At 49.6% G+C, this 16,305-nt stretch overlaps 2 protein-coding genes across 2 annotated transcripts in view; one reads left to right on the top strand and one right to left on the bottom strand.

Annotated features, from left to right (window-relative positions):
- The window catches only part of naxd (NAD(P)HX dehydratase), a 38,586-nt gene extending 38,346 nt beyond the window's left edge, over positions 1 to 240 (bottom strand). Inside the window, exon 1 of the mRNA XM_067986723.1 lies at positions 189 to 240. Coding sequence (XP_067842824.1) covers positions 189 to 240 — 52 coding nt within the window. The remainder of the gene's footprint in view (positions 1 to 188) is intronic.
- Positions 241 to 1,380: 1,140 nt separating this feature from the next.
- Positions 1,381 to 15,359, top strand: rab20 (RAB20, member RAS oncogene family). The gene is made up of 2 exons (XM_067986642.1): positions 1,381 to 1,917; positions 13,352 to 15,359. The coding sequence occupies exons 1-2, from the start codon at positions 1,746 to 1,748 to the stop codon at positions 13,867 to 13,869; spliced, it is 690 nt and encodes a 229-aa protein (XP_067842743.1). The 5' UTR covers positions 1,381 to 1,745; the 3' UTR covers positions 13,870 to 15,359.
- Positions 15,360 to 16,305: the final 946 nt, after the last annotated feature.

The raw sequence follows: 16,305 nt of genomic DNA, 5'->3' as shown, positions 1-16,305 counted from the left end.
CACCTTGGCAGAAAGACATCAAGAGATGCACCTGGTGATGCAGTGATGTTTACTCCTGGAGCACACTCAGACAGACAGGTGGAGCCAATACTTGTGTGTGTACAGTGACCAGTCATAAAGAGTCCAATTGATGATCTAAGACAGACAGAATTTTTTTTTTGGGCGAGGGTATTGATCAAAGTGGATACCAGACATGGACCAAATCTGCAAACGGTTAGTGTGGTCGATGCTGGGGATCATTTTCAACTCTTTCAACATGGGAAGATTTTGCAGACCTTGGAGAGAAAGGGAAGTGAATTAAAGACGAGGTGAGGAGACGGGGAGATTTCATTCCCCCTCTCTGCCACCTCCACCCTTGCAGTTTGCGTCTGTCGTCCGACAAGAGTCTGATCTTCAGGTTTTAAGATGTCCACCATTCCTCGCTGTATCTCCAGCAAGATATCAGGAAAGGATGCAGCCCCCCCACTGCACACAACTGCAAATCAAACTGTGCACCTCACCTCACCTCACAACAACGGCAATCTTTGAGGCTCATTAGCCAAACCAGTCCACTCCCCTTTAATGGCGAGCACCACCCCTTTAAGAGTCTTTGACCCCCCAATTACGCCACAGGTCTTGATCCTTTTTCTCATGTCTCGGGTAACCTGAACCTTCCCTCCCCTCCATTGGGAAATTATGGGCTGTTCCCCACCGTCCTCTGTCTCCAAAAACCCCTGGGATGGGCGCGCTCCCGATCTGAGCTTCAGTCGGGGAGACTCGACACCAGGAGCGCGCACTCGGAAACTTCACCCCTTTAGGAGCAAAAAAGTTCGGACAAACTCTGCCGGGAGGATTGACCCAAATTATAAAGTTTAACTCGGACCGCAAACTTTTAGCGGTGGCGTTAGAGAGCGAGCGGATCAAGAACATGGAATAAACAGGGGGGGGGGGGGGGAACAAACTTAGTGAAGATCAGATAGTTTGGAAAGTTTGGTGGAAACTTTTCTCTGTGGGATGGGAGGGGGAGGGGGAGGGTCCGGGGGGCGATCCTGGCGGTCCCGGGCGGGGGGGAGGGCCCGGGGGGCGGTCCCGGGGGGTTCTGGGGGGCGATCCTGGCGGTCCCGGGGGGTGGTCCCAGAGGGGGGGAGGGCCCGGGTCGGGGGTGGGGGGGGGCGGTCCCGGGGGTGGGGGGGAGGTCCCGGGGGGAGGGCCCGGGTCGGGGGGGGGGAGGTCCCGGGGGGCGGTCCCGGGGGGAGGGGAGGGCCCGGTCCCGGGGGTGGGGGGGAGGGCCCGGGTCGGGGGGGGAGGTCCCGGGGGGCGGTCCCGGGGGGAGGGGTGGGCCCGGGTCGGGGGGGGAGGTCCCGGGGGGCGGTCCCGGAGGGCCCGGGCGGGACGGTATAAAGCGGGCGGGCGGGGCGCGGTGTTTCTCCGCCTGTTTCCGCTTTGATCAGAAGGAAAGTTTTGCGGAGACCGAGCGGAACTCGGCGAACAGCAAAATCCCGCTCCCGGTCTCAGTCTGTCGGGGTCGGTCCCGGTTTCCCAGTCTCCCGGTCCCGGTGTCTCGGTCCCGGTCTCAGTCTCCCGGTTTCCCAGTCTCCCGGTCCCGGTGTCTCGGTCCCGGTCTCAGTCTCCCGGTTTCCCGGTCTCCCAGTCCTGGTTTCCCGGTCCCGGTGTCTCAGTCTCCCAGTTTCCCGGTCCTAGTCTCCCGGTCTCTCGGTCCCAGTCCCGGTCTCAGTCTCCCGGTCTCCCGGTCTCCCGGTCCCGGGATGATGAAACCCGATGTGAAGGTTGTGATTTTGGGCGATATGAACGTGGGGAAAACGTCGCTCCTGCACCGGTACACGGAGCGCCGCTTCCAGGGCACGGTGAGCACGGTCGGAGGGGCTTTCTTCATCAAACAGTGGGGTCCGCACAGTGTCTCCATCTGGGACACGGCAGGTCAGTGCATCCGGACCGGGCCGGGGGGGAGAGGGGGGGCAAAGGGGCAGGAACTGGGGGGAGGGATGGGGAGAGGGATAGGGCAGGAACTGGGGCAAAGGGGGGCAGTGAGGGGGCAGTTACTGGGGTGAGGGGGTGAGGGAGGTAGTTACTGGGGTGAGGGGGTGAGGGGGCAGTTACTGGGGTGAGGGGGTGAGGGGGCAGTTACTGGGGTGAGGGGGTGAGGGGGCAGTTACTGGGGTGAGGGGGTGAGGGGGCAGTTACTGGGGTGAGGGGGTGAGGGGGCAGTTACTGGGGTGAGGGGGTGAGGGGGCAGTTACTGGGGTGAGGGGTGGGAGCAGCGCTTTGAACACAATGTGGAGTTGGTGAATCACCAAGGATTCACTCGCTGGTTGATCAACAGTGAGCTGATGGGATGGAATTAATGTTTTTATTTATTGTAAATCTGAAGTTTCTTCAGAGTTTGGTGTCTTGTTTGGATTATTGTAAGGAGCCGCACAACACCAGGTTATAGTCCAACAGCTTTATTTGAAATCACCTGACGAAGGAGGAAAGATCCGAAAGCTTGTGATTCCAAATAAAGCTGTTGGACTATAACCTGGTGTTGTAAGACTCTTTACATCTGTCCACCCCAGTCCATCACCGGCATCTCCACACCTTGTTTGGATTAAGCAGCACAAGTAAAACTTTCTTTCCAGGAGTGATTTGGTTGTGTGGATTTAGCACGGCTCTTTCAATGGTTTAGCTTGGCTCGGTTGGTGGCACTCCCTCGTCTCTGAGTCAGAAGATCGTGGGTTCAAGTCCAACACCAGAGACTTGAGCACAGAATCCAGGCTGACAGTCGAGGCCCCGTCCGCCCTCTCAGGAGGATGTAAAAGATCCCATGACACTATTTTGAAGAAGAGCAGGGGAGTTCTCCCTGGAGTCCTGGGGCCAATATTTATTTATCCCTCAACCAACATCAGTAAAACAGATGATCTGGTCATTATCACGCTGCTGTTGGTGGGATCTTGCTGTGTGCAAATTGGCTGCCGTATTTTCTACATTACAGTGACTACACTTCAAAAATACTTCATTGGCTGTAAAGTGCGTTGGGATGTCCTGAGGTTGTGAAAGGCACGATATACATGCTTGTTATTTCTTTCTGAAAACTGCTGAATGAAGCAATTTCTGAGCTGGCAGCTTGAGTGTGGAATCTGCTAACAGACACACTTGGTTTGTGGCATATTGGTGTGAGGTAGAGGGGAAAGTCAGACTAACTGGTATATCTCTGAAGCAGTGCCACAGTACTTTAAATTCACCCCTTCCCACCCGCCTCCCATTGCCTGTCAGGTATGTATTGTGGGGTGCTGTATGCTGCACCCTGCCTTGGGTTTGAAAGGTGTACTTAGTTTGGATTGCAGGAGAATGAACTATTTTGTCTCTGTAACCTCCTCCAGCCCCTACAACCCTCCCAGATCTCTGCGCTCCTCCAATTCTGGCCTCTTGCACATCCCCCGATTTCCATCGCTGCACCATTGGCGGCCGTGCCTTCAGCTGCCTGGGCCCTAAGCTCTGGAATTCTCTCTTCCTTTTAAGACGTTCCTTAAAACCTACCTCTTTGACCAAGCTTTTGGTCACCTGTCTTAATATCTCCTTATGTGGCTCGGTGTCAAATTTTGCCTGATCGCTCCGGTGAAGCGCCCTGGGACGTTTTACTACGTTAAAGGCGCTATATAAATGCAAGTTGTTCACATAACTAAACAACCGTCTCCTTCATCCGACTGTGGAACTGTAGACCCAACACTGACTTCTGTGATCCAATTCAAAGGGATGCCCATTGTAACAGCCTCAAGACTCTGTCCCACAGATATCATTGAGACACCGGCCTGCTGTGTTTAAACAGTGCAATCTTTTGTTACCTGGTCCATTTAATGCGCTGTCAAATTCCAGCCCTCCCAGAGCCAGCTGAGTAAAGCAGAGCAGACCGGTTTGGGGTGACCTTTTCTCCATCTGCCGGATACTGTGGGAAAACATCATGTTTCATAGAATCATAGAATGAGACAGCACAGAAGGAGGCCGTTCGGCCCATCGTGCCTGTGCTGGCTCTTTGAAAGAGCTATCCAATTAGTCCCACTCCCCTGCTCTTTCCCCACAGCCCTGCAAATTTTTCTTTTTTGAATATTTATCCAATTCCCTTTTGAAAATTACTATTGAATCTGCTTCAGGCAGTGAATTCCAGATCATAACTTACTGTGCTAAAATGGTTTTCCTCATCTCCACCTCTGGTTCTTTTGCCAATCACTTAAATCTGTGTCCTCTGGTTACCGACCCTCCTGCCAGTGGAAACTGTTTCTCCTTATTTACTCGATCAAAACCCCTCGTGACTTCTATAAAATCTCCCTGTCACAACTGAACCCGCGTTAAGAAATCAGGGGTGAACTGAGATGGCTGTTCGGGAATCCTGCGTCCTGGTTCCTGCCCGGGGGGCGAGAGCCAGGGCCCTGGTTCCTTAGCGAGGAATGGAGCTTGTATTACAATTTAAAAAAATAAGTGATACAAAAAACTCAAGTTGCTCGTTGCAGTTAAAATACCAAAAGCTCTTGGGGCCATTTTGCCCCCGTACACTTTAAAAAAAAAAGTTGCGTGTAGTTGGAAATGACTGAGAGCCTCTGCAGTAACGCTTCATATAATAAGCATCTGCTGTTTGAGAACTCTCTGACAAGCTTCAATTAAAAGAAAACGTCCGTTCATTTTTATTTTATTTGGAACTTTTGTAAGGTGGCCGGAGAGGCAGCTGTTTGGAGGAAGCATTGGATTGGAATGGGATGGATGGTGATGGATATTCCTGGGCCGTGCATGGACTCGGGGTTGGAAGTGATTAGTTGGGGTCGAACCAGAGCTTTATATAACTGGAGCATAACTCCCCCCCTCTGTATTCCAGCCCCCCGTGAGATAAAGACCAACATTCCATTCACCTATTTAGTTATTTTTTGTACCTGTCCACTGGCTTTTAGTGATTTCTGTACTCAGACCCCTAAATCTCACTGCTCCTCCACAGTTCCTAGTTTCTCACCATTTAGAAAAGTGACAAGACGTTAAACTGGAGAGCTGGTTACATTTTACGAGATTGAGCAACATGGATTCTGCTGGTCAGATGTCTCATGAAGATGTTGAAACCAACTCCTGACGAACTAGACTGGACTAGCCCAGCTCGCCCTTGTGATCATTACAGAGACGGATTGCTTTAAAACAAGCCGGAACATTACAGTTTCAATTCACCCTGGAACATTTCACAATCAATGCTTTATTCAGGAGTCAGAACAATAGCTGAAATGTGTTACACAACCCTCGAGGGTACGGAGGAAGATTCCACAAAATAGCCATTATTGCAAGTTGAAACTGAACTTGTATTTGAGCAATAATATTCTTCAAAGATTCTCGTTGATCGTAAACTGAAACCTACTTAGAGCAGCCTTCTCGAGACAGCCTACAGCTAACTTTATAGGATCCTCATTGTTATAAAAACAGTGGTTTTTGCAACTCAGTCAGAGTGATGTGATGGGAGTTTTACTTGGAACATATCTAAATGTAGCCCCACGAGAAATTATTCTGCTTACAGGTTTGTGGAAAAACATTGGGTGTAACGGGCCTTCACTGGGCATGACTGGAACGTGAGCCCCCTCCGACCCCCATTTATAATCATCAGATTTGTCCAATGTTTGAAATCAGTGATCCCGTGAGGTCTGCACTTGTCACTGTACAAAACGGGGAACGAACAGAAGGAAGAACTTGCATTTCTATAGCGCCTTTCACCTCCTCAGGACGTCCCAAAGTGCCTCACGGTCAATGAGCTACTTTTGAAGTGTAGTCACTTATGTCGGCAAACGTGATAGCCAATTTACGCACAGCAAGATCCCACAAACCGCAACTGCGCTGGGGTGTCAGTGTGATGTGCTATAAACTTCTAGTTTCCCACTTCACAATGCAAGTTTTGGTGACTTGAACTTTGATCTGTACTTGCTGACGTTTGTTTTAATTTTTCTTACTCCATTCTCGGCCGGTCTTGGTTTAGTTAAACGAAAGGCAAATCACATTTACATTTTTGATTGGATCGAAGATTAGTTCTGGTGCACTGACCATTCTCTGACTGTATAGCTGCGCACGGTAATACCTGGAGATTAAGATGCTGTGATCACCGGGGGCGGGGATGGGAGAAAGGGCCTCTCTGCATTTGGACACAAGAGGGTTTAAAAGTGAACACAACTTAAAAAGGATTTGTAGCCGCCATTGGCTACGGTTCTAAAAACTAGCAAAAAACAAAATAGCTCGTAACTGTTGTGGACAAAGATTTGGTTGTTCTGAGAGAAGGGTTTTTTTTTGTGTTGAGAAGGCTGTTAAAGCAAATGGGATCCATGGCTTTATAAACACAGGCATAGAGTACACAGGCAAGGAAGTCATGCTCAACCTTTATAAAAAATCTTTTTAAAATCTCCGGTTGGGTGAGATAGTTGGCTGCAATTATACAGTGTCAGTGGGAGGATAGTTTTTTTTTTATTCGTTCACGGGATGTGGGCGTCGCTGGCGAGGACGGCATTTATTGCCCATCCCTAATTGCCCTGAGAAGGTGGTGGTGAGCCGCCTTCTTGAACCGCTGCAGTCCGTGTGGTGAAGGTTCTCCCACAGTGCTGTTAGGAAGGGAGTTCCAGGATTTTGACCCAGTGAAAATGAAGGAACGGCGATATATTTCCAAGTCGGGATGGTGTGTGACTTGGAGGGGAACATGCAGGTGGTGTTGTTCCCATGTGCCTGCTGCTCTTGTCCTTCTAGGTGGTAGAGGTCGCGGGTTTGGGGGATGCTGTCGAAGAAGCCTTGGCGAGTTGCTGCAGTGCATCCTGTGGATGGTACACACTGCAGCCATGGTGCGCCGGTGGTGAAGGGAGTGAATGTTTAGGGTGGTGGATGGGGTGCCAATCAAGCGGGCTGCTTTATCTTGGATGGTGTCGAGCTTCTTGAGTGTTGTTGGAGCTGCACTCATCCAGGCAAGTGGAGAGTATTCCATCACACTCCTGACTTGTGCCTTGTAGATGATGGAAAGGCTTTGGGGAGTCAGGAGGTGAGTCACTTGCCACAGAATACCCAGCCTCTGACCTGCTCTAGTAGCCACGGTATTTATATGGCTGGTCCAGTTAAGTTTCTGGTCAATGGTGACCCCCAGGATGTTGATGGTGGGGGATTCGGCGATGGTAATGCCGTTGAATGTCAAGGGGAGGTGGTCAGACTCTCTCTTGTTGGAGATGGTCATTGCCTGGCACTTGTCTGGCGCGAATGTTACTTGCCACTTATCAGCCCAAGCCTGGATGTTGTCCAGGTCTTGCTGCATGTGGGCTCGGACTGCTTCATTATTTGAGGGGTTGCGAATGGAACTGAACACTGTGCAATCATCAGCGAACATCCCCATTTCTGACCTTATGATGGAGGGAAGGTCATTGATGAAGCAGCTGAAGATGGTTGGGCCTAGGACACTGCCCTGAGGAACTCCTGCAACAATGTCATGGGGCTGAGATGATTGGCCTCCAACAACCACTACCATCTTCCTTTGTGCTAGGTATGACTCCAGCCACTGGAGAGTTTTCCCCCTGATTCCCATTGACTTCAGTTTTACTAGGGCTCCTTGGTGCCAGACTCGGTCAAATGCTGCCTTGATGTCAAGGGCAGTCACTCTGACCTCTCCTCTGGAATTCAGCTCTTTTGTCCATGTTTGGACCAAGGCTGTAATGAGGTCTGGAGCCGAGTGGTCCTGGCGGAACCCAAACTGAGCATCGGTGAGCAGGTTATTGGTGAGTAAGTGCCGCTTGATAGCACTGTCGACGACACCTTCCATCACTTTGCTGATGATTGAGAGTAGACTGATGGGGCGGTAATTGGCCGGATTGGATTTGTCCTGCTTTTTGTGGACAGGACACACCTGGGCAATTTTCTACATTGTCGGGTAGATGCCAGTGTTGTAGTTGGCACAGAGGCTTGTGTAACCGTGGGCAGCTCGCCCCCTCCCCTCGCCCGCCCCCTCCCCTCGCCCGCCCCCTCCCCTCGCCCGCCCCCTCCCCTCGCCCGCCCCCTCCCCTCGCCCGCCCCCTCCCCTCGCCCGCCCCCTCCCCTCGCCCGCCCCCTCCCCTCGCCCGCCCCCTCCCCTCGCCCGCCCCCTCCCCTCGCCCGCCCCCTCCCCTCGCCCGCCCCCTCCCCTCGCCCGCCCCCTCCCCTCGCCCGCCCCCTCCCCTCGCCCGCCCCCTCCCCTCGCCCGCCCCCTCCCCTCGCCCGCCCCCTCCCCTCGCCTGTAAGGGCAAAATACAGGTCATGGCCTTTTGTCTGTCCTTTTTTTCAGTTAAGTTGGATTCGAGGATGTTGTAAACAGTGAGCTGTGTTTAGGCCATTTTGAAATGCAGTTTTTGCTCACCCTTTGCCGTCCTGTGGTTTAACCAGGGGTACAGGTCTGCTGTCGGGGTACAGAAACCGCATTTAGAGGCAGGGCCCGGCTCTCACACCAGCTCCCGCCATCCCTTTAAAAAGAACAATCTTGTGAAAGGCTCAGTGAGCTGAGTCATTGGTCCCTCTTCACTGTGGGTCGTCGTATTAAAGGAAGTAAAGCAGAGTGGAAACTCTACTATAGTGGCCTCTCAAAGCAAGCTTTGTATCCCAAGCCAGCTGACCAGTTCCCAGACTCTACCCATGTTTCAGTCACCTGTGATTTGGCAGGAAGTCCCCCGTCCGCCCCTGTGCTCGCTGACCTACATTGGCTCCCGGTCCCAGAACTCGGGTTTAAAAATTCTCATCCTTGTTTTCAAATCCCTCCATGGCCCTCGCCCCTCCCTATCTCTGTAACCTCCTCCAGCCCGACAACCCTCCCGAGATCTCTGCGCTCTTCCAATTCTGGCCTCTTGCGCATCCCTGATTTTCATCGCTCCACCATTGGCAGCCGTGCCTTCAGCTGCCTGGGCCCTAAGCTCTGGAATTCCCTCCCTAAACCTCTCCACCTCTCTCTCCTCCTTTAAGACACTCCTTAAAACCTACCTCTTTGACCAAGCTTTTGGTCACCTGTCCTAATATCTCCTTATGTGGCTCGGTGTTGAATTTTGTTTAATAATTGCTCCTGTGAAGCGCCTTGGGACGTTTTACCATGTTAAAGGCGCTATATAAATGCAGGTTGTTTTTGCTGCTGATGGTATCCATCTCAAATGTCGTGGCGTTTGAAATGCCTATTTGACTCTTCAGATCGAACAGGGAAGTGAAATCTCCTGACTGCTGTCTCTCTGTCTGGGACACGTGTCCCCATTCATGACTCAGCCCAGAGTCACCCTATTAGTCCACATTAATTCCAATGGCTGCCAGACCTGGTCCTTCCTGTGTTCACAGTGTGCTGCCTGTCCTCCTCACCTCACTTGCTGCCTTACATCAGCGAGCGTTGATTAACACACACGGGTATGGTCGTGTAGTGGCTATGTTACTGGACTAGTAATTCAGCAACTTCCACAGAAGAAAGATTTATCAAAACCCTCTGTGATTGTAATTTAATCTCCCCTTAGCCTTCGATGGAAATATTCCCTTCCTCGATTTTCCCGTCTCGGAGCTGCCATTCTAGTGAATCTACACTGTGCGCTCTCTGTGGCTTTAATGTCCTCTCTATGATGCACACCCAAAACTGCACACAGTGCTCTAACCTGGGCCTAACACCTCGTACAACTTTGCCATTATCTCTTTGCTCTTGTAATCAATGCTCCTATTTATAAAACCCACATTGTGTTATGGCTTTTTCACCAGCACTCTCACTTTTGAGGAATGCTCTATTTGAACCCCTGATCCTCTGGAATTCAGTGTCCATCCCGTTCCTTGTTTCTCCTCCCAAAATGTATTCCCTCTCACTTCTCCACGTTAATTTGCGCTGCCACCTGTCTGCCCATCCCACTAACCTGGTGTTTTCCTGAAGTATTTTAAACTCCTCCTTGTTTGTCAAACCCTCTGCAGTTGACCTGAGTTAGAATCTGTGCACTCATTAACCTTCCTCCCCTCAGTTTGGAGAGGTCAGTCTGTGGAGAAAGGGTCAGTCTGTGAGAAGTGAAGCTTCACATAAGTCAGGTGAAAGTTCTAAACCCTTCAGTGAGACCGCTGCATATAATAATATTTAAAAACAAAATTGAATTTAGTGGTGGGGATCAGGTGCCATTGAGAGGTGTAGTTCCAGTGCTCTGGAAATATGTAGAAATGTCTGTAATGGCAGCACCGCCCATTCTGCAAGGGGTCACACCCCTGGTTCCCATCCTGGGAGGAACCAGAGCTGTTTTGGGCATTTGATTTTTTTTCTCACTCCATGTTCTGAACAAACTTTCTCTCTTGTGCTCAGTGCTTTTCACTCTCCTTTTATGACAAGTAATTTATCTTTTTGTGGAGTTTTCTGATAGTCTCAGGGGTTTTTTTGAAGGCATTTTCACAGTTCAGAAAACTTTGGGAAGATTTTTTTCAAAACTTATCCCTTTCCCATTAATACTCCATGAAAGCTTTTTTTGGCCTTTTAGGCTTCCATCCGAGTGAAACTACCACACGTAGTTTGCCTTCTTGTCCAACTGGAACTGACCCTTGAGGTCAACCCAGGAATTCATCTTAAACCTCCTGGCAAATATTGGGACCAAGGCCCGAGTTCAGGGAAGAAAGTGGAAGGGCCTGAGGCCTCGGAGAGGGTCAGACTGTGAGCAAGGAAAGTACTTGGAGGGATTTGTAACTGGAGCGTAAACGCAAACCACAAAGTTGCAAAAGCTAATGGGAAGCTTCAAAAAAAGCTGCCAGTTCATAGAGGCCCTGGATATAGGCCAAGTATTACACAAAGTAATGGCCGACTGACTTCTAACAATCTAAAGTTAAACTCAACAGAATACTTGCACTGCAGGGAAACTATACTTTGCTGAGAACAGGGATTCAGAAACTTTTGTAGAGGAAGCAAGCACTGACACAACTAAGATTTTATTTCCCACTTCCCACCCCAGAAAATTTGGATTTTACTTTATTTGATGCATTTGGGAACCTGCTGTTGTAGGGTCAGCTTTGTGGAGTTGGTAACTTACTCCGTCCAAAGGTTGTGGCTTCAAGTCCCACTCCAGAAACATGAGCACGTAATCCAGGCCCAGTGGCAGTACTGAGGGAGCGCCGCACCGTCGGAGGGTCAGTACTGAGGGAGCGTCGGAGGGTCAGTACTGAGGGAGCGTCGCACTATAGGAGGGGGTGTGTTTCGAATGAGACGTTAAACTGAGGCCCCGTCTGCTCTCGGGTGGATGTAAAAGATCCCGCGGCCACTATTAAGAGCTGGGGAGTTCTCCCCGGTGTCCTGGCTGATATTTACCCTCAACCAACATCAATAAAACAGATGATCTGGTCATTTATTTGTTTTGCTGTTTGTAAATGAAATCCTTACAACCGTGAAGTCCCTGTAACCTTTACGTGATGATTTCTTAATCAACTCTCTTTTTCCCCTCAGACCTGTTTCCTTTCCACTCTTTGACCTCTCCTGCTTTTTGTGACCTTTATCCATCGAGTGACTCCGTTTTCTGGATATCCCTCGGCTCTCCTCCTTTCCCTGGTGGTCCTGCACCCGTGGGGACTTTCCCCCATCCTCAGTCCCCGGTGACTTGCTCTTGTCGATTCTCTTCCCTCGACTGTAACGACCCATCAACTGGACCTCGTGTTGCCCACTGACCCACACTGACCCCATGTGTGACCTTTCTAAGACCACAATCCTTTTCCTTGGCTTTTTGATTGCCAATTTTTGGGACTTTTATTCAGATCTCTAGGAAGCAATTAGTCTCGATTCATTTAAATGCAAATTTAGATCGATTTCTTTCAGAGAATAACATTTTGGGGATCCAGTATGTGAGTAATTTGCGACATGACGTGTGGTGAGTGTAACAGGCTCGGGAGGATCAGGTGACTTTGGACCTCTGGTTCCCAAATCTCTCCCCCACTGGGGGTTTCCCTCACCTCATGTCTGGGTCTGTTGGAGACTCATTGATGGAGATTGATTGCTGTGATTGGTCAACAACTCCAGTATCGTATCGTGATTACCAGGATGGTAGACGGTGAACTAAACGGACAGTAATCATTTCCCTTTGTCCCTATCGACTGCGCCAAGCTCTCGTGCGTAAACGCTCCTCGCAGCTTCTGTCGTCCGTAAAGACCTCATCCCTCAGTCACTTTAATGCTCTAGAAAGTTCTCCAAATTTTTGAGTAAAGTGAAGCTTCCAATTTCTGGTAGGGAAACTTAGAATTTGGCACTGACGCAAATTATCCTAATTGTTTCCAGAATGTATTTTTTGTGCGTTTCTTTCGTACAGACAAACCTGTCAACACCAACATTTCCTCACTGGGATTAGAGATGCTGCACATGAACCAATGGGATCATTTTAGAACAGTCAACATCTAAAGTTAATCATTTAGGGTGGGATCAGTGGCAAACCGCACACTACAGACAGACAGACAGCTTCCTGAACCAGGGCCTCGAAGTCATGGTTTTGTCCATTCCTTTTTTTAATATAAGAAAATTATCACCATGTGTAATTAGCTTTACTTCCTGTCGAGATCTCAGTTTTGAAATTTCCAATTGACCCCCAGCCTCAACAGCTTTTTGGGGGAGAGAGTTCCAGATTTCCACTCCCCTTTGTGTGAAGAAGTGCTTCCTGACATCACCCCTGAACGGCCGAGCTCTAATTTTAAGGTTCTGCCCCCTTGTTCTGGACTCCCACCAACCAGAGGAAATAGTTTCTCTCTATCTCCCCTATCAAATCCTTTAATCATCTTAAACACCTCCGTTAGATCACCCCATGACCTATACTCGAGGGACTATGAGCCCAGTCCAGTGCAAGAAAATAAATCTATTTTTGGTACTGTGCAAGGGAATTCTGAGACTGGGATGGCAGCTGTTGAAGGTGTTGTCCGGAGGTTGTCTGAGATGCTGTGCTCGTACGTCCAGGGATTGGTGCCTGTCTCAGTCGGGTTGCAGAGAATTGAGCAGCTCGACTGCTTCAACCCCCGTTTGTTTCTTGGGCGGGGCGGGGGTGGTGTACAGCCAATTAATTACTTTTTAAAATGTAGTCATTGTTGTAATGTAGGAAACACAGCAGCCAATTTGCACACAGCAAGATCCCACAAACTGCAATGTGATAACGACCAGATAATCTGTTTGTGATGTTGGTTGAGGGATAAATATTGGCCAAGACACCGGGGAGAACTCCCCTGCTCTTCTTTGAATAGTGCCATGGGATCTTTTACACCCACCTGAGGGCAGACGGGACCTCAGGTTAACATCTGGTCCCAAAGACGGATAATTAAAGTTAGTACGACCCCCACCCCCCGTGAGTGAACAGTGCTGGTGTCTGGAACGGGCCTGGTTTCCTGATTCTTTGCCTTATTTCGACAGGACGGGAGCAGTTCCATGGTCTGGGCACCATGTACTGTCGAGGCGCTGCTGCTGTGATCCTCACTTACGACGTGACGAACCGTCAGAGTCTACGAGAACTTGAGGACCGGTTCCTTGCTCTGACTGACACGGCACAGGCCGACTGTATCTTTGCTGTCGTTGGGAATAAATGTGACTTAACTGACGAGTGTGCGGAGATTCAAGAGACCGAGTCAGAGGGGCAGATTCCACTCACTCCCTCCCCCAGAGCGTGTAAGCAGGTATTGAAAGAGGATGCGATGTATTTCTATAAGCAGGTCATTAAATACAAGATGCTCGATGAAAAGGATTTCCCAATGGCAGAAAAAATGTGTTTTGAAACCAGTGCCAAGACTGGGTACAATGTAGACCTGCTCTTTGAGACCATTTTTGAATTGGTAGTGTCTCACTTGCTGAAGAAGCAAGTTAAACCAGTCCAGACTGTGGACCTGGGACAAAGTATGAAGATCAAAAGGACCAACTCGTCCTGCTGCACTTAGAGAAATGGCAGAATGTCACCATCTTCAAATGGAGGAGAAATCCCACTTTACAGCACAGTATTCGTTCGAAAGGAGTGAGCAGTTTATGCGCTGTGTACGAGTGAGATACCCCGCCGAGAACAAAAGTCACTCCGGTACCGGTCTCACTCACCGGTCTACGTCAAGAAAACATTCTGGAATGAGTTCACTGTGGCGAATCGTGTTCTAGAATGAGTTCACCGTGGCGAATCGTGTTCTGGAATGAGTTCACCGTGGCGAATCGTGTTCTGGAATGAGTTCACCGTGGCGAATCGTGTTCTGGAATGAGTTCACTGTGGCGAATCGTGTTCTGGAATGAGTTCACCATGGCGAATCGTGTTCTGGAATGAGTTCACTGTGGCGAATCGTGTTCTGGAATGAGTTCACCGTGGCGAATCGTGTTCTGGAATGAGTTCACTGTGGCGAATCGTGTTCTAGAATGAGTTCACTGTGGCGAATCGTGTTCTGGAATGAGTTCACTGTGGCGAATCGTGTTCTAGAATGAGTTCACTGTGGCGAATCGTGTTCTAGAATGAGTTCACTGTGGCGAATCGTGTTCTAGAATGAGTTCACTGTGGCGAATCGTGTTCTGGAATGAGTTCACTGTGGCGAATCGTGTTCTGGAATGAGTTCACTGTGGCGAATCGTGTTCTGGAATGAGTTCACTGTGGCGAATCGTGTTCTGGAATGAGTTCACTGTGGCGAATCGTGTTCTGGAATGAGTTCACCGTGGCGAATCGTGTTCTAGAATGAGTTCACTGTGGCGAATCGTGTTCTGGAATGAGTTCGCTGTGGCGAATCGTGTTCTGGAATAAAGGGAATGTCACACTATCGGTAGTGCAATAAGTGCTCGTCTCCCCAGGTGATGGGGTCTGATCAGATCTCGTGTGGTGCCACCTGCTTTAAAATAATCAGTCCTCCTTTCCATGGACTTGTGTACCTTGGACTCTTCAAATGACCAATCACCAGTGTCAAAAATTAATTCCACCCACAGCTGTTTTGAAGTGTGGTCCGTGGAACTGTTCGGGACGGTCGCGAGTATTTTGGGGTGGGGTGAGATATAAATTTGATTCTCTCTTTTTCCCCCCCCCCCCCTCCTTGCTTTTAAAGGGGGTTAAATAGCAGTGTGATGGGCCGGCAGGGAGTTTAGATTATTATTAAAAGAAATTCCTGCTGTAAATTATTGATTTGAAATCTAATGAAGACCAACTTGTAATGTGATTTAATGTGATTTTCCTGACCAATTGTGATCAGTTTTTTTTTACAATTTTAAAAGTGTTAACAGACTTGTAAAAATGAGATTGATTTTTGAACTGTTAAATTCATGTGTCTGTAGATATCAGTGCCCGTGCTGCTATACCCAGCTCTAGTGTGTGAAATTGTATACTTTTGTTTTGAGAGTAGTTTGTGTAGTGACAGTACGTTCCCTGTGTATGTAAAGCTCTGTTAAATAATAAAAAACCTCAATTTTACAGCACCTATCAACTTTTCATTGATTTCTGCTCCTTCCCTGTTAAGAACTACAGAGGGAGACCATTCAGCCCACTGAGCCTGTGCCAGCTCTGCTGAGCAGTCCAAAACTAATTCCACTGCTCTCCTCGTAGCCCTGTACCCATCCCAGAATCTTGAGGGAGAGATGAGGTTATGGAACAAGAAGGTAGTCTGCGAGACGTGGGATGGTCTACGGGATCACTGGCGGGGGGTGTGATCAAGAAGGAAGTTGAGGAGATTAGCCCTCAGTGGGCGCGCTGGGCGGGATCGTTGGTGAGAGGATGGGGCAGTTGGGGTTGCTGCTCCCAAGGAGGCAGTGATTTGGTGTCTCGATGGGCCTTTCAGAGAATGCCGAGAGGCACAGAGGGAAGATGTGGGCAGAGAAGAGAAATATAGAAGATGGAAGCAATGGGCTCGGGTTCAGAGCGGCAGCAAAAATGTGCATGGGAATGGATACTGAAGGAATTCAGGTTACGTTGGCAGGGCAGGGATTAGGAGAGACATGTCCTGGTTGTAAACTGAGAATAGAGAGGAGACGATATGAAGGAGTCAAAAACTGAAGTCAGAAGTCCTGCGGTGAGGTGAAATTGACTTGGTCAGCTTGGAGCAGCGATGGACCAATGTCTGGGTTCGGAGGGCTGTTTGAGGGGTAGCGTGTCAGTGGATTCACAGTGGGGTGAATGTGGTTCAGTGCTGATACTTCTCATTGGGCAGAGGGCAATGGAAGTGGCATGGACTATTGCTGCTGATTTCCCGGATTTCAGTGGGAGCGATCAGCCCCTCAACCGTGGACTGTGATTGTTTCTGGATTCCTCTCAGTTGGGCAGAGGATAAGAGTCAGACATCGAACATTGTGCTCTACGAAGTGGCTGATATACATCACTGCCCTTTGGCCCATCGAATCACGTTGAGCCCAGGTGCGTGACC

This window comes from Heptranchias perlo, chromosome 6, assembly GCF_035084215.1.
Source record: "Heptranchias perlo isolate sHepPer1 chromosome 6, sHepPer1.hap1, whole genome shotgun sequence".
Lineage (NCBI taxonomy): Eukaryota > Metazoa > Chordata > Chondrichthyes > Hexanchiformes > Hexanchidae > Heptranchias > Heptranchias perlo.
Note: the sequence above shows the minus strand (reverse complement) of the source record. Positions and strands in the feature narration are given on the sequence as shown.